At 38.0% G+C, this 13351-nt stretch overlaps 1 protein-coding gene across 2 annotated transcripts in view; it reads right to left on the reverse strand.

The window, feature by feature from the left end:
* The window catches only part of LOC124159138, a 187468-nt gene extending 174518 nt beyond the window's left edge, over nt 1-12950 (reverse strand). For both annotated transcript variants that reach the window (XM_046534717.1, XM_046534716.1), the window contains exon 1: nt 12304-12950. In XM_046534717.1, coding sequence (XP_046390673.1) covers nt 12304-12325 — 22 coding nt within the window. In that variant the 5' untranslated portion in view covers nt 12326-12950. The remainder of the gene's footprint in view (nt 1-12303) is intronic.
* Nucleotides 12951-13351: the final 401 nt, after the last annotated feature.

Here is a 13351-nt window from a genome sequence, read left to right on the forward strand (position 1 = left end):
AAAGCGTTTCCGAGAAAAAAATAATGAGATGATACTTCATTCTTGCGTAAATGTCCTCTGAATCTGGCCAAATACAATTAATTGCTTGAAAAGGAGAACCAATAACTCGAAAGAAAATGTCAAAATCACCTAAGGGTATGGGCAATATAGATTGGCCATGTGTAAGGCGGCAATATTTGGAATGACAACATTGTGGTGATGCCCGTGTTTCTGTCCTAATGTTATTTTGAGCGGCATTGGTTTTGTTTTGTAACATCATCATTGGTCGTTTTTGCTTCTAGATAATAAATTTTCACTACCTAAAGAAATAAAGTAGGTAGTATTTTTATGGAATGGTGTCATTCTATTTTCATTCACCAAATACAGAAGGGTGGGCTCATAATAATCGTTAGAAATATTTCTTTATGATTTCGTTCCATTTAATTTATTTTGGTAAGTATTCACTTACTAGTCTCCTTGGATATTTCTTATCCTCAGATTCATGAGAATGGCCTTTAAATAAAAAGGCTCGTTATCTCCTTCCACAAATATGAATAACTAAATGCTCTTTCATTGCAGTATTCCCATTTATAACGAGACCCCACGTTCACATATGTAATTATACCTTCAACATTTGGCCGAAAATAAAATTTCATTGGTACATTTTACATACACATTTAATCTGTTCCCTCTTAATGTTTTAAGTTATTCAATCTATGTTCAAAATGACCATGTAAGGCAAATATTTTGGAAAATTTATGTAAATCTTTTATTTAATATATCCGTCGTACAAGGGATTTTGAGAGGATAAATGTTGACCTTATTGTGTTGAGTGTTGGAAAAAATATTTCAGAAGTATCCGTATGTCAGAAAAACCCCGTTAACGTACGCCAAAAAAGAGTAACATACTTTCTAAGTTCATCAAATACCGCTAATGTGGGTCTTTCAGTTTTCCTAAAGGAAAGCTGTTTCTTAACCTATTTTTGGTGTCAGAAGGAAAAAAATAAGTTAGCCATTATAAGACTTCCTTTTAGTCCTCGAAGAACCAAAGTGAAAGGATATTGTTCTTAGGTAGTTACGTAACCTGCAATTAAATCAAGTGAAATGTTTTTTAAGTGAAATCCCTTATAGGGACGGAAATAATAATCGTGTGATTCAGGCTTTTCTACACATTCTAGTTCTGATTTTATTAATACATTTTCGAAAAAATTAACCGTGCGACACTGGACTTGCAAAACTTGAATGGCCCATACGACTTTGTATTTCGATTTATCTAACTCTTTTACGTCAACGCCTTTAATTTTTCGAAAATATTTATGCTTGATAAAAATAAATAACATTAAATGATTGAACTAAATTTCCCATCCCTTCAGAGGGACAGCTCCAGCGATCGCTTCAATGATCGCTTCAATGGCGAAACAAATGACCGTTTAACGCTATCATTTTTCGCGATGGCTCGAAGGATGGAAATCCCACCCCTTTTTTCATCACTCGGCACGTCCCTTTATGCGTCGCTGATACCATCGCTGTCACCGTTCTTCAGTCCAGCAGAACGCGCGGCCGCTAACAGCGATTGTAACGTCACGCTAGGCCTTCAATTGAATGGCAGTTTTACGAACGGAAAGTGACATGAAAAGCGATAGAAAAAGGGACGGTGTGAATGACCGTGTGACTCATTAAATGATGGGTCGAGCGATCACTCTTTTGGTCCCTAAAAAGCTATTCTTTAAGCTATCATTCTGAGAGATTGAAAAATGATCGTTTGATTCAGGACTTTATCTAAACTCAAAATGCAGAACACCTTTTAATGAAATTATTATAAACCTTTTTGTGGACAATTATTTTTGAGCGTAACCCCTAGTTTTTGGGCAGTCAAACCTATTTCGGGTGGTGCAGACACCTCGCACCAACTACGCCGTTGTATCAGTGCGAAGTTATTGCGCCTGCGCCAAGTCCCGAGGCGTAATGACGCCGCCGCGGCTAAGAGAATAGCCCAGTGGGTGCATGGAAAATCAATCATTGGATCCCACCATTAATGCGCTCTCTAAACTCGGTGGAGGTGATCTTGGTCATTTTCCGTGCGCAGTTCTGGAAGTGATCGTGCAGGGGCAGAAGATTGTTTGGAATCGGGTGTGCGCGAGATACGAGCGGAGAGGAGCTGAAGGTCGACTGGAGGATTCATTTGCAGCTTGGCCCACGCTAACGCTCAACGTGTTATTATACACGCTTTCTTGTTTGTCCGTCCGTGAAAATCTTGCACCTCAAATTTCGACCACTTCTCGATTAACTAGAGCGCTGAAAACAGGATTGGTCATAACTTGATGACAATGCAATAATCTTACTTTTTACCACGATGTGAACAGTATTTCGAGTAATATTTAGGAATAAAAATCAAATCTGGAGTTCCAAAAAATGGTCACCAAAATGTAGGCGCTGCAATCATTATAGCTGTGTTTTGCCTAACATTAGAACGCAACTACAATTACTTACGCCGTAGTCTAGTTGTCAAATTATTGTTTTTGAGTCCTAAAAATCACGTTTAATCATGAAAAATCCCAAAATTTTCGGGGAGGACCATCGGACCCCTCTTTGCACTGGGATATTTTCCATATGCAAAAGACGCGTCGTATGCCACAGAAAGTAGCAATTAGTGGTTTGAGAATATGAGATACACCTCTGTATTAACTTTGGTCGCAATCCATGCAGCCGTATGAAAATGATTGGCGGTAAGACAAACAGACATCTTCTTTTACATATGTAGATGCATGTATGTATGGAAGAGTATCAACCACTTTTTCTCTTAATTGTTTACATTTAGAAGTCAGTCCATCGCGTTCTCTTTTAGCCTTTCGTGCTCCACTGTGTCCTTATGTCTACTATGAAGCCTTCTATTCTTCTCTCTGGCGAGTTTTCCTCCACGCTTCTCATTCGTCGGTTGCCAGGCTTTCTCTTATGTTTTTGTTTACACTTCGTTTCCGCTCTTTCTTCCGTCGGGTTCACGAAGCCTCGCGGCTTCTCGGGAAGCTTGGCGCCGCTAATGTGAAAAATCTGAAGGTCGATTGAAGGATTGATTTTCATTTTGGCTGTCGCTTGGGGAATTTCGCTCTCGATGTGATTATTTCTGCGATCAGCCTGTTTCTACTCACCTATTACCCTAGCTTTCACCCAGTGTTTTTATATTCCATCCGCTCTTCGAAACCAATATTTTGTGGTTAACATAGAGATATGTTGTTTATAAGTTTCTATTTTGTGAGACCGTGGTACGGTAAATTGAGGGTGGATATATTGTTATTCTTGTCGCTCATAAACGATAGCATTTGCTTCATTTTTGGAATGATTTTATGTTTACACGAACTGAACTGACATATATACCACTAAATTTAGTTAATTTGCTTACCTATGCTGTAATATTTATGTTAACAGATGCTGTTTCGGAGTCAGCTCTTTAATTTTATCTGTATATTTTATTTAAGTGGTTCTATGATTTGAATAGCACTTAAAAATCCGTTTTTTCACCTATTCCTGTTCAATAGTTGTCTCCTTTTGAGCTAGTAGAGGCTTAACGTGCGAAAATATTCCTCTCACGTTATTTCTCACGGTAGCCTAGTATTTCTTTTCTGCCATTCAGATGCGTTTCCGTGGATGAATTTCAGAGCAGATTTTTCACCTACACCATAGCGTGCATTTGGTGACCTTTTCCTATAGGTTTTACAAGTTAGTTTCACTCATTCGGAAGGTCCAGGGGGATTTTTTATCTCATTATTGCTATTTTTAATTTTCATCTCATTTAGATATAGAAGATATTATTAAAATATTTATTTTATTCTGACATTTGTTCCATTTATTGCGGCACTAACATTAATGCTGATGTCATACAAATGCTGAACTAAACATATATTGAATTTGTATATACGTAAGAATAGCACCAATAAGATAATTTCAATGATGTCCGTCGCGAAAAAATAGACTCGCTTTTTAGAACTGTTGGCCCAGTTTTGTGTACCTTTCAATGTCTAACGCTTCGTGGTCCTTCTTTGTTTTTTCAGCAAGTATGGAGGCATTTTGTACTAGAAGCAAATATTTCTGATATGCGCTCAGTTTAAATATTTCGAAAGAGACATGATAGTTAAGCTTCAACCTTGATTTTAAATAATTTATTAGGTAAAATGAACGGGATTGATATAGAACTTTGGAACCAACTAAAGAGCATGGAAGCTGAGTTAGTTCCAGTCATTTGAAAGGTCCAGGGGAATTTTTCTTAAGGCAAATCATGTGAATGCAGGTATTTTCTAAATACTACCCTCATTTACTCACACTTTTGATTACGTTAACTCAATCCGCCCCACCCTACATTCACTTTATATCATCACTCTATCCCTCCCAACCCTATCTTTTGCCCCCTCCCCGTCCAATTCCCAACTGCGCACCCAGTTCATTCCGCGTTGAGTCATTACGGTGCATTGCGCACCGATCCCGTCGGCCCACGATTAATCAAGAACAATCGAAGCCTATCGCAACATGGGCGTCATCGGAAACCGTTTTACGCGGTCGGGAAATAAAAGAGAATAGCAACGCCCGCGAAGGAAATGGAGAGAAAGCGTGTGTGGGTAACCGACCCGATAGGCACCATTCTACTTGTCTGATAGGAATAAATTAAAAATTTGGAGCCTTATTAAGGCACAAACTACCACAAAGTTGTGTATCAAAATAATTTTATTTGTTTAATGGCTCGAAAATGTGGATTTGAAACTTTTTAGTTGGTTCAAGTATACCTTGTGAAGTAAGCCGTTTACAGTAGAATCCAATAATGTTTTTTTATTATTATTTTGTTGTTTGTTGACTCTTGCTCTTGAAGAATTTGATGCAATAATCTAAAAATGATTGTTGAAAAAGTCAGGGGAAATGTTCCAAAATTCTTTACAATCTTGTTCATTTAACCGCTTAGATTATTTGAAGTCATCTTTAAGGCGTTGTTATCATTTCTCTTCGATATCAAATGAGTGAAACTAACTCAGGTTCTATAAGGTTTTCATGCTAAAAATTGTGGGCATTTTTTAATTTCCATGCCAAAATTAAAACCATAGGTAATTTTCCATGCTACTTTTAAAGACTCTATCAACTAAGACTTAGGAACATATTGCCTATGATAAAATTTTTAAAATGACACCCTGTGCATAATATATCTTGGTCGGTTGAGTGATAAAATGTTGTACATTAAGTTTACAATTTCGAGATGGATAGACGGGGTCGCTAGAAACTCATTCGACATAATCTTGAAACCTTTCATGTTTTCAGGTGTTGGCTTTAAAAATTTCTAAGAAGTGTCGCATTTCAATGTGTAAAAATATGCTCCAAAACTACCACTGAATGCGATAAAGGTAAGTTTTGTAAAAAGTGTCGACCTATGTAACCAAGGGTGGTTTTTTTATACTGCGCATGCGACTTAAAATGAAATGTCAAAATCAGAGTTCACGTGATAAGTCTAATTGGCTGAATACGAGGACATAGTTTGTTTTTATGTTTTTTTTACCGATTTAAAATTTTATTTCCATTGCATTACATTACAAACTCACAAACAAGGAATGCTGTCATCATTTTAGTAAAATAAATTTAAAAGAGTATTTTCGATTTCCAATAGCAATATTGGAACTGGGAGATTTTAATGATGACCTCGGCTTATGATTTAACAAAAGGATTCACCGAATTAGCTGACAAACCCATGCCTTTGTATTGAGTACATGTTTTTCATAAATATCAATGGAAGAGATACATTCATTTAATATCTGTTTATATTTTCGTTAAAATTTAAGCGTTGAAAACGAATTATGCTATGTGGTCATGCCACGAAGTACAAAGTAAAGTATTGAAATGTTAAAAAGCTAATGGCCGATTATCTCCGAATTTGAAGTGGGTAATCTATCAAAAGTAATCCCATTCTGCTGTTAGAGGACCCTAGCCGAAGGAGTATCATTGGTATTCAAACTCCAAACACTCTTCCCATACACATTCAACTCCCTGCTTCGCCCGATGCTTTGTAATTATGTGCCTACCTTCGAGTGCCTTCGACGTCAGTCGCAGATGTGGTCGGCCGAAAGTAAATGAGAAGACATGTGACCAAACTAAGCGGTGATAGGGTTGAGTGCCCTTATTGATGGAGGGTGAAACGTATGAATGGTCAACAGAGGGACGGAGCACATGAATAGTCAGGAGGAGCCGCAAAAAGTTTTTATTGTCTACTCCTGCGAGGCAAGCGTATCTAACGATGATGATGCTTGTGTGAATTAATTAGAACAGTAAATTGAGTTTTTTTTTCATTCTCTTGACCCCAATTTTTAACGTTTGTTAGTGTCTTTGAGTGTAGGTTTTTAAGAATTAAATGCTCAGATTTTTGGCCAACGTTTCGGTATATTCTTACAGCTTCATCATGGCTATGAATGAATATGATTACATTAATTTGATTCACAAAGGCTAGAAAGGTTATTACAATGTTTTTTACAATAATGAAATAATTTTTTTAACAAAATAATAGAAAAAAATTAATTTTATTTCTTTTTTCATTTTATCACTGCAAAAAAAAACATTTTAAGAACCTTTCTTGCCTTTGCGTATCAATAAATCTATTCATATTCATTCATAACTCTGACAAAGTTATGACAATATACCAAAGTGTTGGTCAAATATTTAACATTCAATTCTTAAAGACCTACACTTCAAGTCATTAATCAACTAAGATTGGGAAAAAATGGAAGTGAGCAAAGTCAGATGAAGAATTTCCAGGTATAGGAAAATATATTTCAAAATATTATCTTTCAATTGGTCGCATTGCCCCAAAGAGGTTACTTGGAGACCACACAAGAAACTCATCAGTGTCAAGTCTTCTATTCATATCTGTACAAAACATGTTCCTCATTGGGAATGCTCGTAACACTGTCATTACGACAGACTCCTTGAAAGGATTTATCAAGGTAACGGGAGGCATAATGTGGAAAATATATGTCAATGCTTGCTAGTCATGATTGGAGATACGCTAATAATATTGAAAATCATTACGTGAATCCATAGTTGAAGGCAATTTGTGAGCTGACATTGTGTAAATTATGCGTAATTTTTGTTTCGGCAATGGCGAAAAAGCCCTTCTTTGAATACCATGTTATGTAACATTCATACAAATAATCTCGAATTGAAAAATAGTCCATAGTGACTCGGATAAAGAATTCGCTTCAATTTCTCTTCGCAAAGTGTTTTTCTAGATCTAGGGCGAACGCTTTTCATCACAGTTCCAGTGATTGACTTAAGCCATTAAATATAACATAGGAAATTAAACGTATTTACGGACTTTGGTATCTTACATTTTTGATAACTGTTTCAATGATTCATCGCGAATCAATAACATGCTATCTAGTGGCTTTAAAAACATACAATATTTGTGAAGTTTTGAGCGAAGCCATTACCTACTTACCATGCGCTCGCGTAAATAATTACGATACGAAGGTCGCACTTATGAAGATAAATAGATTATAAATTCCAAGCGTTCTATTCTTGCGTAATCAGTAAGGGCAAGTATAGTTGATAAAATAATGGCTCATGATATCACTTCTTCATGTATTCTTCTGATATTAATGATCATGACAGGAATATTTCTTGATTTTAGAATTGTATTCCCTAATGTTAATGTTTGCTTGCATGAATGTCACTGACTAGAGTGATAATGCCTGAAACATTCAAGCATGGCTGTGATGTTATATAGAGAGCGCAGAGAATTAAATGAAATATATTAAGGATAATAAAACCTTTATGAGATGAATAAACATTGTTATATAATCAATAACATTGCTCCAGGCGTGCTTCTCGAAGCTAGAAACTCCTCGATACTGTGCGCTGGGTATTCTTCGCTCCGTGGATAGTTCAAAGCACCCTCACTGTTCATTGATTGTTGTTCAATTGTTTGAAGGATGCGTGTGCATGATTGGTGCGTGATACAAAAAAATGAGGGCTCAACTACGTGGCTAACTTTCAGCCTGGAAGCAAAAAATTACGAATAAAATATCGGTTAAAAAAATAAATGGATCTGAGGTAATTGCGACGCATTTCAACCCAAGTGTAAGGGCACAATTTTTTTTCGAAGTATTTTACAAGCCTGGTCCAATATTTTTATTTTAACCTTAGTGAAACTGAATAGCTAATTATGTGATTCATTGGCTTCTAGTTGTTGGGGTCTTGCCACTGTAATTTTGAATATACATCCGAGTATATGAATATAACTGGCTGTACACTCAATCAGTTTGTCGAGGAACAGTGATATATTATCATTTCGATTATTTAATTGGTCTAAATCTCACCAGAAATCTCATTTGGTTTTTTGCTGATCCTACAGAGAATTCACTCAGAAATGTTTCCAAAAGTTGGTTCTTATTTAATGTGTAATTCATTTATCTTAGCATTTCAAAGTTTTTTTCTGGTCGTTCATGCTTCTGCCAATGATAACATCTGTTGAAATACGTCTGGACTCAGTTCCATTTGTTTGGCAACGCCGAGACTGGGGTATTTCCAATACCCGAAGGTCTTTTAGGACCGCTTTCTACTGAGTTTCGGCGCGGTGCTCTAGTGTAAAGAAATTTATGAAGGGGACACTACTGGATATCCTCAACGAGTGGAGTTCCTCCGACTCATCCGGTACATTTTTTCAACTGACGATTATTAAGAAGGGTTCTTAGCTGAGACACAGGTTGGGATTCTTTTTCTGACATTTACGTCAAAATTGCGAGCCAGCCATCTGTATAACTTCAAGTTGTCACACTCATATATGAGACGATCTCATGGGAAAACAATCATTCTTTTAGTGGACAATAACAAGGAACCCCTAATTTTGTCAGACTGCTTTAACCATTTTAGACGATTCCTTGGTTTGTCCACGTCATGATCTTTTGAAACCGTTACTTCTACGGTACGAAAAATCATTTGCATAAAATAGTAGCGGCCGGTATGATGGTTTTTCTAGCGATTTTTATTGTTTTTTTCTTTTATTTGAATATCATCTGTCAATGAAACTAGGTATGTGAATATTTCTGGATATAAGTGACAGGAAATTATAGCGTCTATGAATGTAAATACCGATAAAAATGAGGCAGAAATCTTTGCTCGAGAGTTGCAATCTCAGTAATAATTCAATAGAAGCGAAAATTGATTGGTAAAGGCTCACCCTCTCAGTAACTCAACACAATGACCGGTTTGGACAGGTTTAAGATTGAGTAAACCCAGGGCTTAGAGGTGTAAATTTCACGCACTTTAGATGTCAGTTTCGTTTCTTGTGAAACTTGTCGCTTCGAGGATTTATTTGGGGGTGTAATCAATAAACTTCACCCAAGATTTGAACCCGTGACGCTACGATCAGAAACCAAGTGCTCTAGCCACCAGTTTACCTCACTCCTCTTTCGTTTTAATGAAAATAAATTTACATTTTTCACATTGCCTTTCATTTACGCCTTTTCATTGTAATTTAGCCTGGGATAATGAAGGAAAATGATCAAAACTCTTTGATTTCCTCACTTTTGAACCGTGGTTGCTTTATATGAAAACCGGTCCAAATAACGAGTTTTATTTCCACATTCTGCAGCTCTTAGGATGAACCCCGAGTCGGAGCTCGAAACGTCAGCTAAAATGAAGTATTTAACCCGGTGGGAATCCCGAGAAACATTTACCCTCTAAATTTACCTTCCTTAATTTTCACGCTATCAACAATAATGTAATGGACATTATAGATAGGTCAAGATCTCGATTAATAATCCATGATAGAAAAACAAAAATGGTAATTTGCACACTTTTTAAAAGTGTGATAATAACCGTTTGTGTTCTTTTATCATGGATGTATCGAACTTCCACAAAATCAAGCCTGAAACTATTTTATACGTTCGACTAATAATATGAGTTGGATTCGAAATAAACTTTACTTCACGTACTCCACTCAAGAATAGTCACAAAACTCCTTCCGAAATTTAAGTCTGAGAAATGGTGAAAGCACTCAGCGCGAACTACGAGGATTGTTTTTCGACTCATACGCTTCGATTTTATCGTTATAGATGTCTTGAATTTCGATTGTTGCTCACCGTTTAACAAAACTCATCTTTTGTTCGAGACTTTTTGGTCTCAACCCGACTTTTTGTTCGAGAACCATGATTTGAGGTGCTATCGATCATCGAATAACGTTAATTCATGGCTTTTAATTCTTAAAAATTCGAGTTAAGAATCGAGATTTTTCGGAGGAAGACCTATTCATTACATTTTACCAAATGGATTCAAACTCAAATGGATGCTTTGATTGAGCTCTGCGATCTTTCATCAATCTAGTTTACAAGGTGTCCTTGTCTTTTTTTGATTTTGTTTGCTTCAGAGTAATACCCTCCGCAGCATTGGGACGTTGCAAGCCCGGAAGCATGCGACGTACTCCTAAATCATTTGGTGGTGCCTGGTCATCTATTTGCACCATGAAATTAAAATAATTTTGTGAAATTTCACAGATTAATGATAAAACCGACTCATTTTTCAACTGCCCTACACCCTATATACACCTAGGAAGAGGTGTCATGAAAAAATATTTGGCTTGACCAGGATTCGAATCCGGATCTCCCGATTGCCCGAATCTTCTTATTACTCTTCAGCCATTAATCATAAATAATTATAACTCCTCGAAAGGGGTAAGAAAATGGCTCCCATCCCTGAGCTTTATATTCACTTAAAACCAACTAACGTTCTTTTTGAATCCTTGAGTGAGAGATACCCTTTCAATGACTCCAAAGCAGTCGAAACTTTGGTATTGGCCATCAGAAGTCTGTGAAACGTTATTTTGTTGATAAATTTTCATTTTATCACCTCAGAGTTAACAAATATACGCTTGCCACCTCCATGCCTACCCAAGGCCTAATTTGGAACAGGAAAAATTAAATTTTCAGAATTCTAAATTCATTTTTACTTCATAAGGGATGCAGTCCATGATTTACGAGGTTTGTTGACTAGAAATTATTGGGAAGCGCTGTTCTAAATTATTCCAAAAACCTATTAGAAAAAGGTGATTTGCTGCAAAAATATTAAAATCGCCAAAGGATAATTCAGAAGCTGAAAAATCACTGTCTATTCAACAATCTACGTCACCTTGTCGTTTCTAATTTAGCCTAGGATAATGAAGTAAAATGATGAAAACTCTTTGATTTCCTCACTTCAGTACTGTAGGTGCTTCCTTTACATGAAATCCGGTCCAAATGACGAGTTTGCTTTATTTCATGTATCAATGCTAAACGGAAATATAAACAAGCGATTAATCATTATTGCTGATTTTACAAATGTATTCAAGTAGATGTGAATGTGTAAAACGAGGCATATTGGGGATAGTGACCAATCACAGAACCTTACGTCTCGGGTAACCTTAACTACATCGCGTAGATGAGAACCATGATCGAACTCCAAATCCTTGCGTACGACTCTTCCTCCTTAGAATTTCAGGACCTTCTTCCACCGTATAGCATAGATTTGATGAGGTAATTGTTGGAAAATGAAGTTTTCTCTTGATTTACATAATCCAACCGTTTTCGCATCTCTCATGTCAAAGGTTCTCCCTTAAGTCTTCAAAATGATAGGCCTTATTATAATTCTTCACATTTTCTGCTATTAGGCTCTCATAGTTCCCTGTATTAGGCTCTCATTTTCTGCTTAACAAGGTGTTCATTTCCATACGAAAGTTTTACCTACTGAAATAAACGGTACAATAATCCAAAAAATATTATTTTTTTAATTCCACATTCTTATTTAAAAGTATTCACGAATTCCTCTCGATTTGACCAGAATCCTTGGGATAATATTACCGTCTGTATGAGATGGTTTTCAGGGGAGGGTATCGACAGCATAGGTCACTGGGCAGCTTGCTCTTAGTGAAAAAGCATGGAAGGACGAACGGATATTGAGGTACCTGGCGTCGACGTCAACCCGCGTTTAACGAAAGACACCAAGGGACCACGATTTTGCGTCCCACACGACGGACGGAATGATGCACTCGAAGTACCCTCCACTTTATGCTCAAGCAAGGATCGGGCAGTACATGAAAAATCTTTACCGAAGAGGGGTTTGAACTCGGGTCGACCGGGTGGGAAGGCAAATCCCTAACCACTACTCACCAATTCGAACCCTCTCTGCCGGATCATATTAGTCGCGCGTTGTAACGTTGGAATTCCACTCGTTGAGTTCTAAAGTGGGCATTATGTACGGGTACGCAGGTTGCTTATGAAGGGTAGGGGGTTAGCTTGATCAATGAAATAAAATAAATGGAGAATATCTCACCTTTCTTCCCACCGCCAGGCATCACATAGGACGGCCTGGCCGTGGGAGCCGAGGTGCTCAGCCAGCAGTAAATGGTGAAGCCGGTTGTTGGGTTGCCCCACACGTGTCAGACGAGAAAAACCTTCACCACCTCCTTGGTAGAACACAGGAAAGGGTGGAACGGGACGAGGTGGACGCCTAGCAGTCGGTTAGGCGTTCACTCACTGTCTCGCGGAAACCGAAGAAGACGATGCCGGGAGAATTTCGGTTGAGTCCCGCTCCGTTAACACCCCAAACTACTTCTCTTTGCTCCGTGCATGCAAATGTTCACACCACGTTAAGACCTCGTACACGAACAGAGACAACTGAACCTCTTCGGCGTTCTCGGGCAAGGTTTTTATCAAGGGTTCTCTTGTCGTTCCGTTTCCACCTCCTTCTCCTCCTACTGCCTCCTCCCCCTTGGCTGGGGGGTGGGTATTTTTTCACCCCCGCGGACCACTTTTCACCCCCACTGGTCACACGGCTAGGGTATTTGTCACTCCTCCCGGTCTACTTTCCTTATGAGAAAATCTTTTTTTGCTGTCTTTTAGGACGGTTGTTTATTTTTTAACCGTAAACGAAAAGGTTGGTTGGTTGGTGTGGTGCACGTCCTGAGCGGCCTCTAACTCGAGAACAAGTGAAGGGGAGGCGAGGAATCGAGCGTCTCTCTCTCTCTTCCTGAGGTGCCACCCCTACTTCGCCACCCCCACTCCACCGCTTCCAGTTCCACCCCTACCCTTCCTCAACCCTCTTCCCCTGGCTGGAGTGGGGAGGGGCTCCTCGTTTCCCTCTTCCATCCCCGCGAAAAGCCATCGTCATATACCGCGGGGTGATGTTGTATCGATATCAACGTATCGATCCATTTGATGTTTTTTTCGACGTATTGAAAAAAAATTGAGTGGAAAAAATAGAATTAGAAACACACGAATTCACATGGAGACATTCCAATGTAGGGGTGGAATTGTTTTGCTCCAAAATAATAATTTATTTAAATTTTAAGGTGCGAGAAAATTTTCTTGTCAGGTTTCAT

Source organism: Ischnura elegans, chromosome 5, assembly GCF_921293095.1.
Source record: "Ischnura elegans chromosome 5, ioIscEleg1.1, whole genome shotgun sequence".
Taxonomy (NCBI): domain Eukaryota; kingdom Metazoa; phylum Arthropoda; class Insecta; order Odonata; family Coenagrionidae; genus Ischnura; species Ischnura elegans.